The sequence below is a fragment of the Hibiscus syriacus genome, unplaced genomic scaffold (assembly GCF_006381635.1).
Source record: "Hibiscus syriacus cultivar Baekdansim isolate YM2019G1 unplaced genomic scaffold, ASM638163v2 tig00111779_pilon, whole genome shotgun sequence".
NCBI lineage: Eukaryota > Viridiplantae > Streptophyta > Magnoliopsida > Malvales > Malvaceae > Hibiscus > Hibiscus syriacus.
In genome coordinates, this window is record NW_024063176.1 from 524795 (window position 1) to 541868 (window position 17074).

Genomic DNA, 17074 nt, shown 5'->3' on the forward strand with positions numbered 1-17074 from the left:
TGCTTCAACTTCGAATAATATTCAAGGTTTGGAGGTTTGGTTTTGATAGCTTTCAAGAGATAAACACATGCACATAGGAATTCAGACTTGAAAATGTTAGAAAATAAGTGAACAGAAAAGGAATGACATACGCCCATTTCGAAGGATCAGATCAGGCTCCATCTGGCTGGATGAAAGGATTAGCAATCTCATCTGTGCCATCAGTTGGTGAGACCAGCATAACCGCAGTGCCCCTACAAACCTGCATCAACGAATGGAAGTATTGTTCAACTTCAAATGATATTACCGTGTTTGTATCGACATCCTATAAACCCTTCGGATTTTTTTTTACGTTTACTTCCTATTATTTGAGACACTATAACATGTACAGAACCATTCCGAATTGTATCTTATGTCCACACAACTGGGGGCAGATAAAGAAGACACAGGCCTGATTTTTCTTCACAAACTGTAATTCAATAATCAATAATTTAAAGCCGATGATTCTCGCTTAAAGTTGTTGGAAAAGATGGAAAATTAATGTCATGAGGCAGTAGTGGTCTAGTTGGAAAACAAATGCTAATGGAAAAATTAGTACTAGAAAGAGCTTCAAAATTGTGATTACATTGCTTATGAACGATATGGGTAGCGTGGAGCTGTGAACTCTGCAACTAGAACAAAATTTAGACAATCTTCTTGACAGTAACATTTCTCAACTGGGTTCCACAAGAATATGATTTGGACATGTAAACAGCCAAAATATTATCAGGGCATAGGTTCAGGTTATAAAATCCATACGAATCCAGCAGAGAAATTACATGCATTGCTGGAGAAAATTTGGATTACTTCTCAAAATGGCACCATAAAATTGAACAAAAAAATGTAAAAGGGTACAGAAGGGAAGGGAAGGGAAGAAAGAACATACTATCAAGCCAAGACGCCTAGTCTGATCAGTAGTCTTCAATGGATCATCCTGGTCTGCAGAGAATGCAAAAATAGCAGAGCAAATCAATTTTTTTGTTACCAGCAGATATATGAAACAATTTCAGAAAGAAAGTAAAGAAGATAACAAACTCTCCCAGAAGTTTCAATTTTCAGTTTGCAACTGTCCACACTCTTAATTGTTTACACGAGAAATAGAACTAGAGAACAGCAAGTTTCGGCCTACTGAGAATAACAATTGACTAACTACTAACGTGAAAATTTGCTATAAAAAGTTTCCTATAAGTTCAATTCTGTAAACAGATCATCTAGATTACACGTTTAGAGATTATCCCTAGCCACCATTTCCATTATAAGGAGAACATGCATATTAAGGAGGAAAGGGGGGAGATCATAAATGCCCTTGGTGGGTAAAATATAAAGAACGATCAGTTTAGAAAATCCCTAGCCACTGTAATCACACTCAACCAAACAAAGATCAGATCCTCAAAACTGCCATGCAGTAAGGATTTGGCATAATGTAGCAACTACCACAAGAATTTATCTGAACGAGCTGATACTAATTGCTCAGCATGCAGCAAGCATGTGTACTGGAAGAACTCTCTAAACATCCTTATTTTTGCCTCCATGAAGCAACACAAGCACTATATGAAATTTATGGAACAGACTTCCATACTCTATTTCCCGAGTGCTTTTGAAATTAATTGAAGGGCAGTAAGCAACAATCACACTGCAAATTGAAATTTCAATTTAAAAGGGCAAACTAAAGCAGCAGCATATCCTACTATTTTTTCATTTATACTGGACAGAAAATGAAACATACACTTCTTTGTAGCATGAGAGAATTGACGGTAGACAATACATAGAAGGATCATTAGAAGAGGTGGAGCAAAGAGAAGGTGTAAAATAATTTATGCGAGGAAAACAAGTGAAATACTAGTATTGAACCTATGCTACTCTGACCAGGGTGAGACTGCAAGACAAGGGACTTGGGTGAGAGTGTAAGATACGGATATGTGTCCAATAAAAGTATGATCAAATTTTCTTTTACCATGTATTCGGTACCCTCTTGGAGAGTTAACATGGGTACATCAAGAAAATGAACAATAAAGGCAACATACCATGAAACTACTAACTGTTACATAGGTATATCCATCTACTTGACACAGGTCAGTGGACTTCAGAAAAATAAGGTGTCCACCATTCATCAAAGAATATAGTTCGAAACCTAGGAAGATGTATTATACCACACCAATAAGCATGTTTACAATGCACCAGAGGCAATTACCTCGAAGAAACTCTACAGCTTCGTCCAGGACAAGATTTAGTAATTGGTCATATCCTTTTAGGGTCCCTGTGACTGAACAGAAAAAAAGGCTCATGAAATAATAAACTCAATCAAACAAATCATAGGAAAAAGAAAATGACCTCCATGCATCTAGGGTACATGGCATGTTGCAATAGTTGGCAATAAAGCCCGGCCGGTACTATTATTTGATGAGATAACATTAGATCCATGATGTCAAATTATTTCGATATGACAATTCTTTAGCAACACTCATAATCTAAATTCAACTTAACATTCGATTCTAGATTACCAACTCAGTCCTTTATGATAAAAAGAGAAACCGAAAGCTCATGAAAGATTACCTTCTCTACCGCCGGTGAGTTTGACCTGAACACCTTTGTCTACAAACTTAGCCAAATCCAAGACTGTTTCTTTCCTGCCCGACTGAACAACATAATCATCCATTGCAAATTATTGTTTTCAAGATTAGAAAGAAGAAGAAAAAACAGTAACAAAAAGTACATTAATAAAAAGAAGGTAAACTACATGGGCAATTCTAAGAGAGAGGGAGAGTGGAAGTTACCATATTGTAGGTAGTTTGGGCACCTGTGTGTTAAGATTTCTTTACCCTTGCAAATGCAACTCCTTTGGGCACTATACCCAGAAACTAAAAACAAAACAAAACAAAAACTGTAAACAAAAAATAGGCAAATTTCAATGGATTTAGCAAAGAAACAGTAAGAAGTAGTTTCAACTAGCGGCGGAGTAGCGCCGCCAGCTAAAGGCCTCAATACCAACTGATCGCGGCCGCAAATCAGTTATAGAATAGTGATGCAGATGCCGAGAGCAGATAACTCAAAATCTCTCTCGCGACTCAAAGTAGAAATCAATGTTAAAAGTTAAGTTTAGGGTTTCAAGAATTACCTCAATTTAATTTAAATTCCCTGTTCTATAGGGAACTTGTAGGCAAGCTTTTGTTTTAGCAACGGAGTGCGTGAATGTTTAGTGAACCACAAGTTTAATGCCCAATTATCATTTTTGTCATTTAACCATTTTTTAAATTATATTTAACGTATTGTCGTTACAAATTTAACATAATTGATGACTTGGCATTTTAAAAAAAATTAATGATGATGTATCGTTAATTTTTTAACAATAGACTGTGACCAAAATATCAAAACATAATATTATGTATAATTTTAAAATAAAAATAATTGGATCATCAATATATAATAAAAGTGATAGTTGAGGTATAAAATGTGTAGCTTACACTTTATAATTTTAGATGTGTTTTTTTAATTGAAATAGTAATTATATATCAGTTTTGATTTTATATTAAAAATTGAGTGACTGTTTTATTTTGTTATTGTATAAATGTAATTAAATAATAATGGAATTTTATCTCACTTATTTTGTGAGTTGGGAAAATTACTAACGGAGAGAAATAATATGTTTTAAAATTTTTTTTAGAGAAATGCGATAAAATTTAAAATAATTATTAAAATGTGCTTATTCTTATCTTTAATTTTTTTTATTATTAATCGGATGTGAGTATAAGGTAGTATATGTTTAAAGACTTTAACCATTTGACATTGAACGTACATAGCCTTAGTGGTGCTTGAACCTAAGACGTCAATAAATAATAACAATTTCTTAACCACTGAAATCGTTTAGTTTGTACTTGTCTAAGTTAAAACAACAAAGTTGGACAATTATTTTCGTGTGGACACCCTCGAAAAACATAAAATTATAGATGTAATGGCTAAACTTAAGACTCTATATGTAATGGGTAAACTATATAAATAGTCATTTATGTTTGAATAAATATCTCTTTTTTCAATTGATGTTTCAAAATAAACGATTTAATTATTAATATTATCGATCTATAACAAATCAATCACTCGATAGGTCAAAATTAGTCCATTAATCCGACATTCCTATAAGATTGTGCTATTCCTTGATTATGATAGTGTTCATTTTAGGTGTTGCAATATTTAAGTGAAAAATAATTAATTTATATCGCTATATATAAAGTTAATAAGTTTTTATTATTATAAATAATACTAGTTAAGTTATTGTAATAATTTAAAAATAATATTATTAAATTTTTGTAATATATAATTTCATTTATTATATTCTTTATAGTGAATAGTTTTTGAACAATTCATCAAACAACAAAAAATGATTTATATAATATCATTTAAACATCTGAAAATAATTTTTGAAAACTGATTTTTTAGAAAATATAATTTATTTTAAATTATTTTTTAGAATATACCCTTATTTTTAGAAGAAAAAAAGAATATTAAAGTATATTATTCAAATTAATTAAAAAACACTTGAGTGTATTACAGATTATATAGCCCACAGGTACAACAAATTTCTAACAAACTAACTAATATATGAAGCCCAACAAAATCTTACCAAACCCAATGGGTTTGCTTAACAACCCACATGGCTCAACATTCACTGATTATATAACAATTGAAAATATAAATAAATGAGTATTATTATAATTATATAAGAGATATTATATTATCTTTTTAGATTAAAATTGGGTTTTTCACCTTATATCCGAATCTGACTTGACACCATCTTTCAAAAACTCTGACATGACTTGACTCAAGCTCAAAATTTTTAAAAAAATAGCTCGATTTTATCGAATTGGATAGAAATCCGTCAAATTTAAACCAAATGCTCATCCCTACCTACATATAGCTAATTGAGAACTTGACTATTTTAATTTGCAGTGGTAGATGCATGTGTTTTTTTTATGTGAATATGTTATTATTCTTAAATTTGAAATTGTTTTTGTTAGTCATTTATTTTCTTGATGATGTCCAGCCTTAGAGGCGGAACATAGTGCGGATTTGTGGGTCACGACCCCCAAATTTTAAAAAACTAAAATTTAGACCCTTAAATTATTTTAAAAATTTTAATTTATCTTCCATTTTTTTAGAAATTTAGATTAAGTTTTAAATTATTTTAATGTTATTAATTAAACCCCTCTCATAATTTTTAAAAATTCTCATTAAGCCTCTCAAAATTTTAAAAGTTTTAGTTAGACCCCAATTTTTTTCCAAAAAATGTAAAATAAACTCTTCAATTTTTTCAAAATTTTAATTTAAACCTTTAAACTTTTTAAATTTTAAGTTGCCCCTCTCAAACTCTATCATCAAGTTCCGCCACTGCCCAACCTAAAATTTTATTTGTACCCATCACATACAAAAAGTTTATGTTATTAATATAGTGCACACCTTCAAAAAAATATTTATAGATCCTCTTACGTTCGCATGCATGCATGTAATGGATAGTTTCCTATTGCTTAAAATGCTAGCATTTGTATTGTGTAAATATTGTTCCAAGTGATAACCTTCCAATCAGAATGTTGAAATCTGCAACTTTTCTGGCATTATTGTTAGTATTTGTCAAGGATCATTCAAGTACATCAAAAAATCTATAAAAACTGAATTATACTCGTGTCGACGGGAATGAGGGGCGCGGTTGTCCATGAAAATTTTAATCTTTTATTAATAATTTATTTTTATCTCTTAAAATTTTATAAATTCATCATTTAATATAAAACTTTACATACATCTATATACTCGTGTTATATATATATATACATAAAAATTTACGTCTATCTCTATATTCGTGTTATATATATATATGTAGATATATAATATTCGATATTCACACCAGAATACGAGTAATATAGCCTTGAACAACAAAATGGGCAAAAACAATATATCTGCAGAAAATTTTGAAGTAGTCTAGGTCCCTAGGAGGAGCGTGGAGGAACCGTTTGCTAGGTGCATTTTGTCCGAAATACAGTGCTAAACAAAGGGTTTAATATAACCCTAATTCAATTTAAAGTATAATTAAGATTCATATGATCATTTTTTTATTAGTATGGGGTGAATACAAGTATTTATTCAAAAACTCTTGATCATTTTATATTAAACGCTCATATACGCCTGCATACGTGGTGCTCAAATCAAGAAATAACAAAAATTACTTATGTAACCCCCAGACCGATGCGGATAACCCGATCCGATCTGGGTTGTCACATTAGAGCCACCGGAGCGACCCACAGTAAAAATAGCGGAAAATTTAAAACTTTTTATCAGAACATGTAAACTTATAAAATCATTTGTCACTATTTAAAAATAAAACAGATTTCCAGACTCGTATATAAAACAAAATACAATTACATGCCCCCTAATCACATGTATCATACTCTGAAAACAACGCCGGAAGAACTCCCTTACTGTTGTCGATAGCTGCACTGGTATAATTCTTTTAACCTGCAATGTTGAGTAATAGAGTGAGCTTCGGAAAGCTCAGTAATACAGAACTACCTGATGATGCTAAAGGACATGCAGATAAATGGAAAGTCATAATTTTCTTATTGAATCAGACGTATACAAATTTTCAGAATAATCTGAGGTTCCACTGGTAGTTCATCGAATAGAATCCATGAATATCTCAGTTCATAGGAAGCATTCATAGTATCACGTTTTTAGGATATCGAATAGGATGTCTAGTGTGTTCCAACAATACAATAAAATCATAATAGGTACAATAAACAAATCATAGTCCAGTAAATCTCATAAATTCATAAAAGAGTTTAACTTTTGAAAATCATAGTTTAAACTCTTTTCTTGTACACCATCAGTAATAATTTCCAAAACTATTTTCCATATAGCTTACTCTAAGCACACAGCAAAAAGAAAGCCAACCTAAGGATAAGCTTTAGAGCTTGTATCCTTAAGCCCGTAAGTCCAAGTCCATATAGCTTACCCTAAGCACACATTAAGGGAAGCCAACCTAATGTATCTTGGGGCCCCAAGAGTCACATTAGGCCTATTCTGTTTATTAGCTTGATCAGAGCTATACTATTGTAATTCAATCCAAAAGTTCAATTGCACACTGACACAAATTCCATAAATCATCACATTAAATTGGTGCATCAATAAAACAATAACCAAATAACTCAGTGTACCTCATATTAAAACCAATAAAACAGTTCAGTAATAATTAGGGAACACACTAGAGGATCCAAGTATTTTTCAGAGGCATTTTGTAATTATCGGTAAGGATAACATGAAGCTCGTGCAATTTGATCGGATTCTAAGAACAAGGTCCTATTAGAGAGAATCGATTATTAACCGATCTAATCAGACATTTAAAGTTGATACTTTAGAATTCCACTATGATTCATGTGCATCAGGAAAGCGTTCCAGAATGCCCAGAGTGATTTGAGCTAATAAAGGAGAAACGAAGCTTCAAGACATTTACAATCCATGTTAATCGATCGGTTTATCGAACAATTCGAATTGAACAAGCTCTCTGAACTAATGCATGTTGACCCGTCAATTTACTACCTTTTCAGAGTATTTACTCTTTAATACCAAAATTCTTGTCCATAAATCATCTTCGTAATCATCGCTGAATAGATCTTCCAATAGTCTTTATTTCATTTCCATATTTCAACGATATCAGGAAATACACACGTACTTGATTCATGTTTTATGACCCATAAGGATAATTCATCATGTAAGTTCAACAGTGTTCCCAAACTCATCAAATCACCTATTTAATCCTCAGTCATTGAGGTTACTCAGTTCGTTTATCAGTCAAGTCTATCCCGATTACTTCAGAGCTTTCCAGATAATCCAGACGTTTCTGAATTTCATATATATATATATATATATTGTACTTCCGTTTAATTTAATTTGGTCTTCGTGGTTGATTTGTCTAACAAATATTCATTTCTTATTATCGAATGCGACCTAGAGTTGAGTTGAGCTGAGTACTTTCAAAATTATCATTGAAGCACACTTGAGAAGACGAACACGCATTCAAGTAACATCTATACATTTCAGGTACTGACATATACACTAGCATTGATTGCCCGGCTTAATATGTGATCCATAACTTTTAAGAGCAGTACCATATCCATGTTTATTTGGATTCCTTAATTAATCCAACACTTCTACTAATTTAAGGTCATAATGGTATTTTGGTCATTCTGGTGCCCAGTTTTATTCCATTCTTTTCAGAGCTCTAGGATATCCAATCATTCCTGAGCTTGGTAATATTCTTGAGTCTTTTTCATTACAGGGGTATTCTGGTCATTTTACAGATCCGGTGTATTTCAATTCTTTCCTTCAATTCAGTCTTTTTATTTAATTCCAACTTATCATTTATTCCAGACATTTCAAATAATTCTTACAAAAGAGCACCCTCGATAATTTATTCTTAACTCGAAGATTTTTAGATCGATTGTCTTCTCAGATGTTACCAATAGGTTATCAGAAATTTTATGTACAAAGACAAGATCTTAACAATTTAATACGTAATTTATTGAGTTAAGTACAAATCCTCCAAGAACTTTCTCATTAAGGGTCAACTCGAGCTATTTTTACCTTTCAAGGGCATTTTCGTAATTTCTTAACCAGATGATTTCGGTATTAACTCTTAACGAGCATACTTATAATTTAAAGATCCTATGGTTAGTTGTTTCCTCGAACATTCTCTGATCTTGAAATGATTCCTTAACAGACTTCTAGTATCTTGCAAAATCCCTATTGAGGTTAAAAACCGGTTATCCATAATTTCCAAGTAAAACTAACATTTCTTATGCACATCAATAAATTTATCAGATCAATATGTCTTTTCAGATTTACTAATCTACTTCCAGGGACAATTCTTGTCATTTTCCAACATAAGGGTAATTTCATAATTTTACCTAATCGAAATATTCTCATAATTTCTCATATAAGTACCTTTAACATTTAATCTTTGATGATATAAAATATAAGTTACAAATTCAGGGCTGATTTCTTTATCACTTATCACAAACTTGTAATTTAATTCTAACAATTCCTCAATCTCTTATATTAGTCATTCGATCCGTATTTAGTTACAGAATTTCTACCACATTCATATCGAGTGAATAAATTATTCAACTCCACAAAAGTGACCAACGTTATCTTATTCATGTATTTACCAATATCAACATGTTCCATAAAGCATAAAGAGGTAGTAAAGTATTACCTCGATTTCCGTACAATATCGATCGACCATTTAAATTCCATTTGAACGCCCTCGATCTTTAATTCAACTTCCAATATTTTTCCCACGATCCAGGCCATAAAAATTACTAACTCGTATCCAAATAATTTCCCTTGCCATAAAAATAACTTATTAGAATCTAAATAATAAAATGAGAACCTATTTGTTAACACTAAAAACTTTAGGAGTCAATATAATTTTTAATTACTAAAATTAGGGACTAAATCAATCTTAATAAAACCATTATGCCATAATCATAACAATATAAAAGCTAAGAGACAAGGTTGAGCTTTTAACACTTGGATGTCTTACCTTATAATTTCCCCCTTTCTACTTTAATAACAAACCCCCAAATTAACGTGCTGTTCCCTTTCCACTTTCATTTTCAATTCTTTTTTTTTCTTTCTTCCTCACATAATCTTTCTTTCCAGACTTAGACTTTAAGTCATTTTCTATTTCTCTTAGATATCTTCACCGAGCTCTGCAAATGAAACAAGGAAGCTTCGTCGGCCGACAATCAAAAGTCGATGACCACCGCGTCGGTTACCGTCTTTAGTCACCGTTCGAGACCCAAATCATACCATCGAAGCCGCCTCATTCTTCTCCTCACGGATCTTACCTCCCTTCACCGAGACTCGCGATGGACGTTTGTAGATACAGTCACGGCATGTCCGCCAAAGGCGTAGAGTATGTTGGCAACTCCGGTGAAGTTGAGGACTAGCTTTGTTGGACCACTGTGTGTGACGACCTCAGCCTGGCCGTGAATAAGGGCAGCTATGGCCATGTACCAGACCGTATAGGTAATCATTCCAATACCTATAAAAGACCAAATCCGGTAGTTGTGAAAGAACGATATGAAAACTGTGGTGGCGCATCAAACTCCAAAAATATAGTTCCATGTCCTTTGTCCAATTTATCATTAATATAGAAAATATTGCTTGCACAAGCAATGAGTTGTATGACAGATCCGAATAAGATGAAACTACAATTGAAAGCAAGTCCAGCTGCCTTCCAGTATGGTCCCAGCAACCCATCAAGCATTTCTAACCACTGGATGACATGTTTTTTTTTTAAATTAATTCCCATCACTCATAGCTTTGCTTGGATTCATTTGTTCCTTTATTAACGAGTTGGTCTTTTTTTTCTTTCTTTCCAGTTGGCATGTATTAAAAATAATACAAAAGTTTTGATGGATACAAAAGCTGGCCGAAAGTGAGAGCCCGAAGCAATGGATTCCAACCATGGCTGCTTTATCCTTACTTAAAAAATTATCTCATATGAGTGGCCCTCAATTGTTTAATAAAATAATAATATAATATAACAATTATTAGCCAACCTCACTTCATATCATTTAACAATAATAAGCTAACGTATTCTAGAAATCTCTTAACTTATAATAATCAAATGAGGGAAAATAATAACTAAAGTCCATGAATTTTCTCCATAATTCTTTTGAATCCAATACTTTATCATTTCTAAAATTTAACCCCTAAGTTGGGGTATGACAACTTAACCACGGAAGATTTTAGATAAAATAAATTGAATAATATTTACATATAAAATGATAGAAGTGAGAGTTACGAGAAAAGGTTGAGGTTGGTGTTCATCGAATGTTATGAAAGTTTGTTGACACTTGAAATTATAAGAGGAATTACTGCATTTTATGATGACATTATACATATATACATACACATAGACTATGGTATTCTGTCCAGTTATGGGTGCATTCATAAAACAAAAATCGATTTGAATTATAGTTTATACCCTAGATATTACATATTATTTATCCAAATTATGATCTCCATTCTAAATTGATCGTTAAACTTAAGATATGTAATATCCCAGATTTTGACTAGTAACCAAAATATAATTTTTGAAAGTTTAGTGGTCAAATTATAAACTTTGGAAAAGTTCAAGGACCAAATTGTAATTTTGAAAAGTTATGTAATCCGACTTTGCAAATGAATAGTTTACCCCCAAGAATGACGTTTCCGTGACAATTATAATTTTCGCACGGATTTTGTATTAAAAGCTATAAAGCGATAAAGTTTGAGAAAAGTTCGGATAATAAGATCGAATCGAATTTTCAGAAAATTTTGAAGGATGATGAAGCAAGGTTTAAAATGTCATTTCCATGACTTAAATTTTTAGCATTTAACATAAACCGTTAGATTTAAGATAGTTTTCCACAATCAATTTGGACCGTTGAATGAAAAATGGTTAAATTATAATTTTAACAGATTCGAAGGGAAAAGTTGGTAACTACTAACTCATTGGTTTATTTTTTTACCATTAGATGAACAAATTGACATGTGACAAGTTATGGAGCCTTGAATTTCAAGGGTAAAATGATCATTTTGCAATAAAATGAATTTTTAACATTAAAAGATGATAAGTATGCTTAGATTTTTATTAGGAAAATTCTTGGAACTTGCTCATCTTTTCTCCCTTTGACCGTGAGCTACATCTAAGGTAAGGAGAAACTTTCTTTTTGATTTTCAAGCAAATTTCTTAGGAATTTGGATGGAAACATGAAATAGAAAATTGTTCTACATGAAATTCTCTATCATTTGGTACCATTAGTTCATGTTTTTCATGCTTAGAACATTGGATTCTTGAAATTGATGGATGAAGAGGATGTTAGGTTTTGATGAACTAAGGCTTGATTATGGTGTAGTTGGTGTTGGAGAACCATTTCCATGCCTGTATGGTGATTGAAACTACATAGAATTTCATGTAGTGATATTTGGCCATTAGGGTTTATTTAGAAATAAATTGTTTGAATTGAAATTGATAAGGACTTGATTGTAGATGAATGGAAATGATGTTTGGAAGTTGAATTCATGCTTGAATCAAGTTGGAAAGTTAGCCTAAAGTGACCCTTCATATTCGGCCATAGTGGATAATTGGGGAAAATGTGTAAAAATTTCCTTAAGGCCAGAAATGATGAATGGATGGGTTTGCAAGCTTTAGAAAGTTGTTTGAACCAATTTGGAAGCTTATGGAGGTTTAGGTATCAAAAACGCAAAAAGGAAGAAGTTTTGGGAATATTTGGGATGGATTTGAATAAGTAAAAGGGATGAAGGACCAAGAATGCAAGTTGTAAAAATGGATGGAGAAATTAAGGATGCAAAATAAGGAAAACTATTTAGAATTTTGAAATCTGGCAATGAGTTTGAAAATCACCAGAAATTATAAAAAAATTATTAGGAGGTTATTTTTATACCGTTGTGTTCTTATATAAGTATAGTTTTGTTTAAAATATTTGCATTCTTATTGGCATAAACCATATGCAATTGAGCAGCAGCATTAACAAGAGCATCTTCATCCTGAGACTGTGCCTTGTACAAGATGGCTCCGGTTTTGCTACAGATGACAAAAACCGGTTGGGATGATATGTATTAGCAAATGTATACAATAGAATTTTGAAATTAAGAACAAAGTTATGATACTGTTACGATCTATCTCTAAATTGCAGCTAAAAGATTCTACCAAGATAGAAGATAGAATCACCTCTTTACAGGAATATAACAGTATTACATATAGCCATAACTGTGACAAATTGAACAACGTCAGGAGAGCTACCAGCAACAGCATTAAGCAGCTTTGTATCTGTGCACCAGTGGCAAAATCGGTCATAATCATAGTTTACATGAAAATGTCTTCAATATTTGAAAACCAAAAGAAACACCAACTGATTTAAAGATCCTCCGAATGAATTTTAAACTATTTCTAGCAAAATAAGAAGCATAAAACATTAAGAATACTGAGCTCATTTATCTAAAAGCATGCAATTTGCTTCAAGTCATTATTTTATTTCCAAGAATAAATACTAAAACCATAAAAAATAACTTATTAAAGACTATTTTAAATGATAAATCAGAACATTATAAAGAGGGTAAAATGATATTCAGTTGTACATCTTTTATCGATATAAGTAATAAACTGTAATACACTCTTAAAATGGTCAAACATTTTTCCTCCCATAATTTATGGCCCAAGGGCAAAATAGATGTGCAGAATTGCTGAAAGCTTGGACCACTATATAACACCAGCAGCTTGGAGCATTGTGCAACACACAAAGAAGTATCAGAAAATGTACAAAATAGCTAGGAGTTAAGAAAGAGTATACTTACTAGACCCAACATAGAAGCTTCAATAATACACAGTCACATTCTACAGCAATACGACTATTTATCAAATTAAGCCCATTCCCAATTTTGGACCCCCTCAATTATAAAATATCAGCTTTTATGAACAAGTCATAAAAAGACAAACTGTCCCTGATTATTTCAAGCAAGACATCCATCCAACAGAAATGAAAACCTAAACAATGGATTCAATGAGAAAAGATTAGGCAATAAGCAAGAAGGTGAAAAGTAGATAACGAACCTTTCAGTGCATCACCACTCTCATTTCCGTAGAAAACGCCACTAATGCAGCATCTTCTAAAGATCATTCTATTTTCAGTTAGTGTTCCAGTTTTGTCAGTCATTATGTACTCAACTTGTCCAAGGTCCTCACTTATTGCTGTGCTGCCGCATAAAAACAAACCAGTCTTATCAAATATATACATTCACTAAAATCTATGGCAGAATCCAACCAGCTAAATAATCGCATATAATTCTTTTCGAAAACATCTCTTATATAACAAAGTTTTAGTAGTAAAAATAAACTTAATAATATGGTAAGAAAAAAAAAGAGAGAGAGATAAGAGTTGTGCAAAGTAAAAACAAAAGGGAGAAAGATAAACAAAAAGAGAGTTAAGTGAGACCAAGTCGTACAAGACTACAACATCTACTCAAACATTGAACAGGTAACGTTTAGTTCGAGTGATATCAACACAGCTACCAGCTTTGTATACTACGAAGGACACTCCAACTAACGAATTTCTTGAAAAAAAAATACTTACTTCGTTGCATGTGAAGGAATAACAGTCTCATAATCTATCATCTCAGAATCCCAATCAATAAACTTTGCATATAAACTTTTCACAAGATCCAGAGAGACCTGCAATAAAAGGCTTGATGGTTAACAAGGTAAAATATCTGAGAAAGAACTCAAATATGGAAATGAAATCAAAATTGAAGCAAATAAACAAGATTAGCAGCAACAATTATAAGGATGTTTAAGATGAAACTTATATTCTCATCTATTCGAAAACTTAGACTTCAAGTAAAGAAACCGATCATCTCCAAACCACACAACCTAAGAGTATTAGAAAATAACCCTTTAATCCAAGAGCTATTAACTTGCACATCAGTACAAGGGCATGTGTCTACAATAAATTTAAACTAGAACTAGTTTTTGACACCCACTTCCTATTAACAACCAAATGATTGAACAAAAACATTCTACACTTGTCCTACTAGGTTTTCTATTTATTCCTAGTACAACCAAATGAAACTAAAACATTTCTACATTGGTAAAGTTGTAATGCACTCCTAATCATATTATAATCATGCCACAGAATATTATTATTTTAAACTCAAAACTCACGCCACTGTTGCGCCATTATTTTGATATAGTCAATAACCGCGTAACACAGGACAGTGACTCTAGCTAAGGACCTTCTGTGCTATTAGCGACAAGCTGGTCCGTTCAGTATATCCAGGTTCATACCACCAAAAAGAGCATGGGCAACAATTCAAAATCATACAATTTTTATATTGGATTACCTTAATAGATATGGGTATCATGATGGAACACAGAAGCTCAAAACGAAGAGGAATGACCAATAGTTCATACCATGGACCTTCAAGTGGATATAGAACATACCATTGCTGCAACAAAAAAGTGGGCATTGCTACAAAGTCAACACATTGTTGCACATAATTTCTTTTTTTTTTTTGGGGGGGGGGGGTTGTATTCTTTGTGCAAAGCTAAAAGATAAAAATAAGACTCAAGAACAACAAGAATTCAGAAAATATATGGAACACCGCATGCATGCATGGAGTAAAGGCAACTGAGCAGCAAACAAATTTGAAAGAAATAAAGCAACTAGGATTATGCAGGTATCCCAGGGAGACAACCAGCCAGTCCCAAACATCCAGCCTAAGGTCAGGATTGGTTTAAGGTATTAGGCCTGGGCCCAGCCCAGCTAGACAAAGATTGTTTTACAGATAACTTTTTTATTTAATTCTAAATCTGATTATATTTTGAAATATTAGTATAAAATAATCTTTTGATGCTTTAAATGGGCAGGTTGCAGAAGCTTGGTATTGGCTTTTAATATGAGGACAACCCTCTAAGTTTACACAATGCAAAATTGACACTTAGATAAAATCACACTGCAGAGGAAAAAATAGTGCAACACCACCTAGTGCATATACATCGGTTTGTAGCCAAACCCACAAATTTCATCCCTGAACTATGCGATCACAAATCTTATACCATGATTCAGATTTTAGGATATTCCCTTAATAGGAACCAAAATCCAACTTCAAGGATAACAGTTAATAGAGGTCCTCTCAAGATGTCAAAATTTAAGAGAGTATTGAAATAGATGAACACTGACGTAAAACTAAGCGAACTAATCCGTATCGTACAAAGGAAAGTTCCTACAACTAAAGGGAAAGGCTAATATAGATTCCTGTGCAGTTAAAAAGTATAGAGTCCATGCAAATTTGAATTAAGTTTGGGAAATAAAGGGAACAAAATGTAATTTATCACAACCTTTCTTGCTTCTGTATCCTTCCACACGTTCCCAGCTATACCAAGAACCATAACAACCACTATCTGGAAAACAAATATAGCACCAGTTAACTTGTCAATCATAGCATCCATGGCTGTTAGCTTTGGCTCCGGTATGCCCCTACTCATACCCAACTTAGTTTCATTTCCTGAAAGATGGAACAAATAATTCAAAAACTACAGAAGAAATGTTAACACCATCAGAATGATAAATGAAACCATCAAATGAACAAAGAATCAGAAAAATACAGTGGAAAACTCAGGAAGCAAGTTGGGAGGGGGGGGGGGGAGGCAGAAATATTCACAAAAATATAAACCATACATGTTCAGATGGTACACGGAATGAAATGAAAGAAAAGAAAAGCTATCATGTTATCAAGGCATAAATCAAAATCTACTCAACTAGGCCATCTATGTGGTATTAAAGTCAAGTTCGTTTTAACTTTTTCATAATTTTTGAATCAAGATTAGAATGCATAACAAAGATAATAACCAATATAGGGGGAGAACACAAAGATTATACTACATCCCAGGATGTTTGTGTCGTAACTGGTTTGGTTTTTGTCCGGGTACGAAAAATTTATTTGGCAGAAAAATTGATGTGAATAAATGGTTTTTGAAAATAATTTGAGAGTCGCCATCGGCCTTTTGGGTCAGGTAGGTCGAATACCTAAAAATTATTTTTTAAAAGAGTTTTAAGAAAACATCAATTAAAAAATGAACTGATCTGCATTTATAACCAAAAATTCGTTCTTTTTAATAATAAAAAGGGATTCGTGGTCGGTTACGTTTAGGGAAGGATTAGCACCCCTACAACGCCCAAAATTGGTACTTTTTAATTATAAATTGTCTCTATTAAAAATTTTCAAAATATATTTAATTTATAATCTTATTATTTCGAAATTATATAAAAATATTTATTTATTTAAAAATATCGGAAAAGGACTTCTAGGTGCCTTAAGACAGTTCTTTTATTTGATATTAATAAATATTTACATAAAATTAGATAATATATTTTTTTTAATATTTAATTTTAAAATACCAGAATAGGACATCCAGTTGTATTAAGACTGTCCTTTTCTTCGATATTGA

General features: G+C 32.3%; 2 protein-coding genes across 4 annotated transcripts in view; both read right to left on the reverse strand.

Moving 5' to 3' along the window:
- Nucleotides 1-15152, reverse strand: LOC120170481 (sm-like protein LSM7). Of its 3 annotated transcripts, none has more exons than XM_039178429.1 (6): nucleotides 15137-15152; nucleotides 2793-2876; nucleotides 2572-2653; nucleotides 2210-2281; nucleotides 905-957; nucleotides 1-241 (listed from the first exon to the last, which is right to left on the reverse strand). In XM_039178429.1, exons 2-6 carry the CDS (start codon nucleotides 2793-2795, stop codon nucleotides 152-154), a joined length of 300 nt encoding a protein of 99 aa, XP_039034360.1. In that variant the 5' UTR covers nucleotides 2796-2876; nucleotides 15137-15152; the 3' UTR covers nucleotides 1-151. The 3 variants fall into 3 exon arrangements, with proteins under 3 accessions (XP_039034360.1, XP_039034362.1, XP_039034361.1); XM_039178431.1 differs by lacking the exon at nucleotides 15137-15152 and adding an exon at nucleotides 3134-3198; XM_039178430.1 differs by lacking the exon at nucleotides 15137-15152 and adding an exon at nucleotides 3004-3096.
- LOC120170479 (phospholipid-transporting ATPase 2-like) overlaps nucleotides 12807-17074 on the reverse strand; it is a 22694-nt gene continuing 18426 nt past the window's right edge. The window contains exons 2-6 of the mRNA XM_039178427.1: nucleotides 15965-16131; nucleotides 14968-15072; nucleotides 14202-14299; nucleotides 13682-13824; nucleotides 12807-12901 (exon numbers count right to left, since the gene is read on the reverse strand). Coding sequence (XP_039034358.1) covers nucleotides 12807-12901; nucleotides 13682-13824; nucleotides 14202-14299; nucleotides 14968-15072; nucleotides 15965-16111 — 588 coding nt within the window. The 5' untranslated portion in view covers nucleotides 16112-16131. The remainder of the gene's footprint in view (nucleotides 12902-13681; nucleotides 13825-14201; nucleotides 14300-14967; nucleotides 15073-15964; nucleotides 16132-17074) is intronic.

Excerpts from the sequence above, each read along its gene's own strand:
- LOC120170481 (XM_039178429.1), bottom strand. Across the intron at positions 2,282-2,571 it reads ACTCACCGGCGGTAGAGAAG|TCACAGGGACCCTAAAAGGA; the intron begins GTAATCTTTCAT and ends TTTTCTGTTCAG. Across the intron at positions 242-904 it reads CTAGGCGTCTTGGCTTGATA|GTTTGTAGGGGCACTGCGGT; the intron begins GTATGTTCTTTC and ends TCGTTGATGCAG.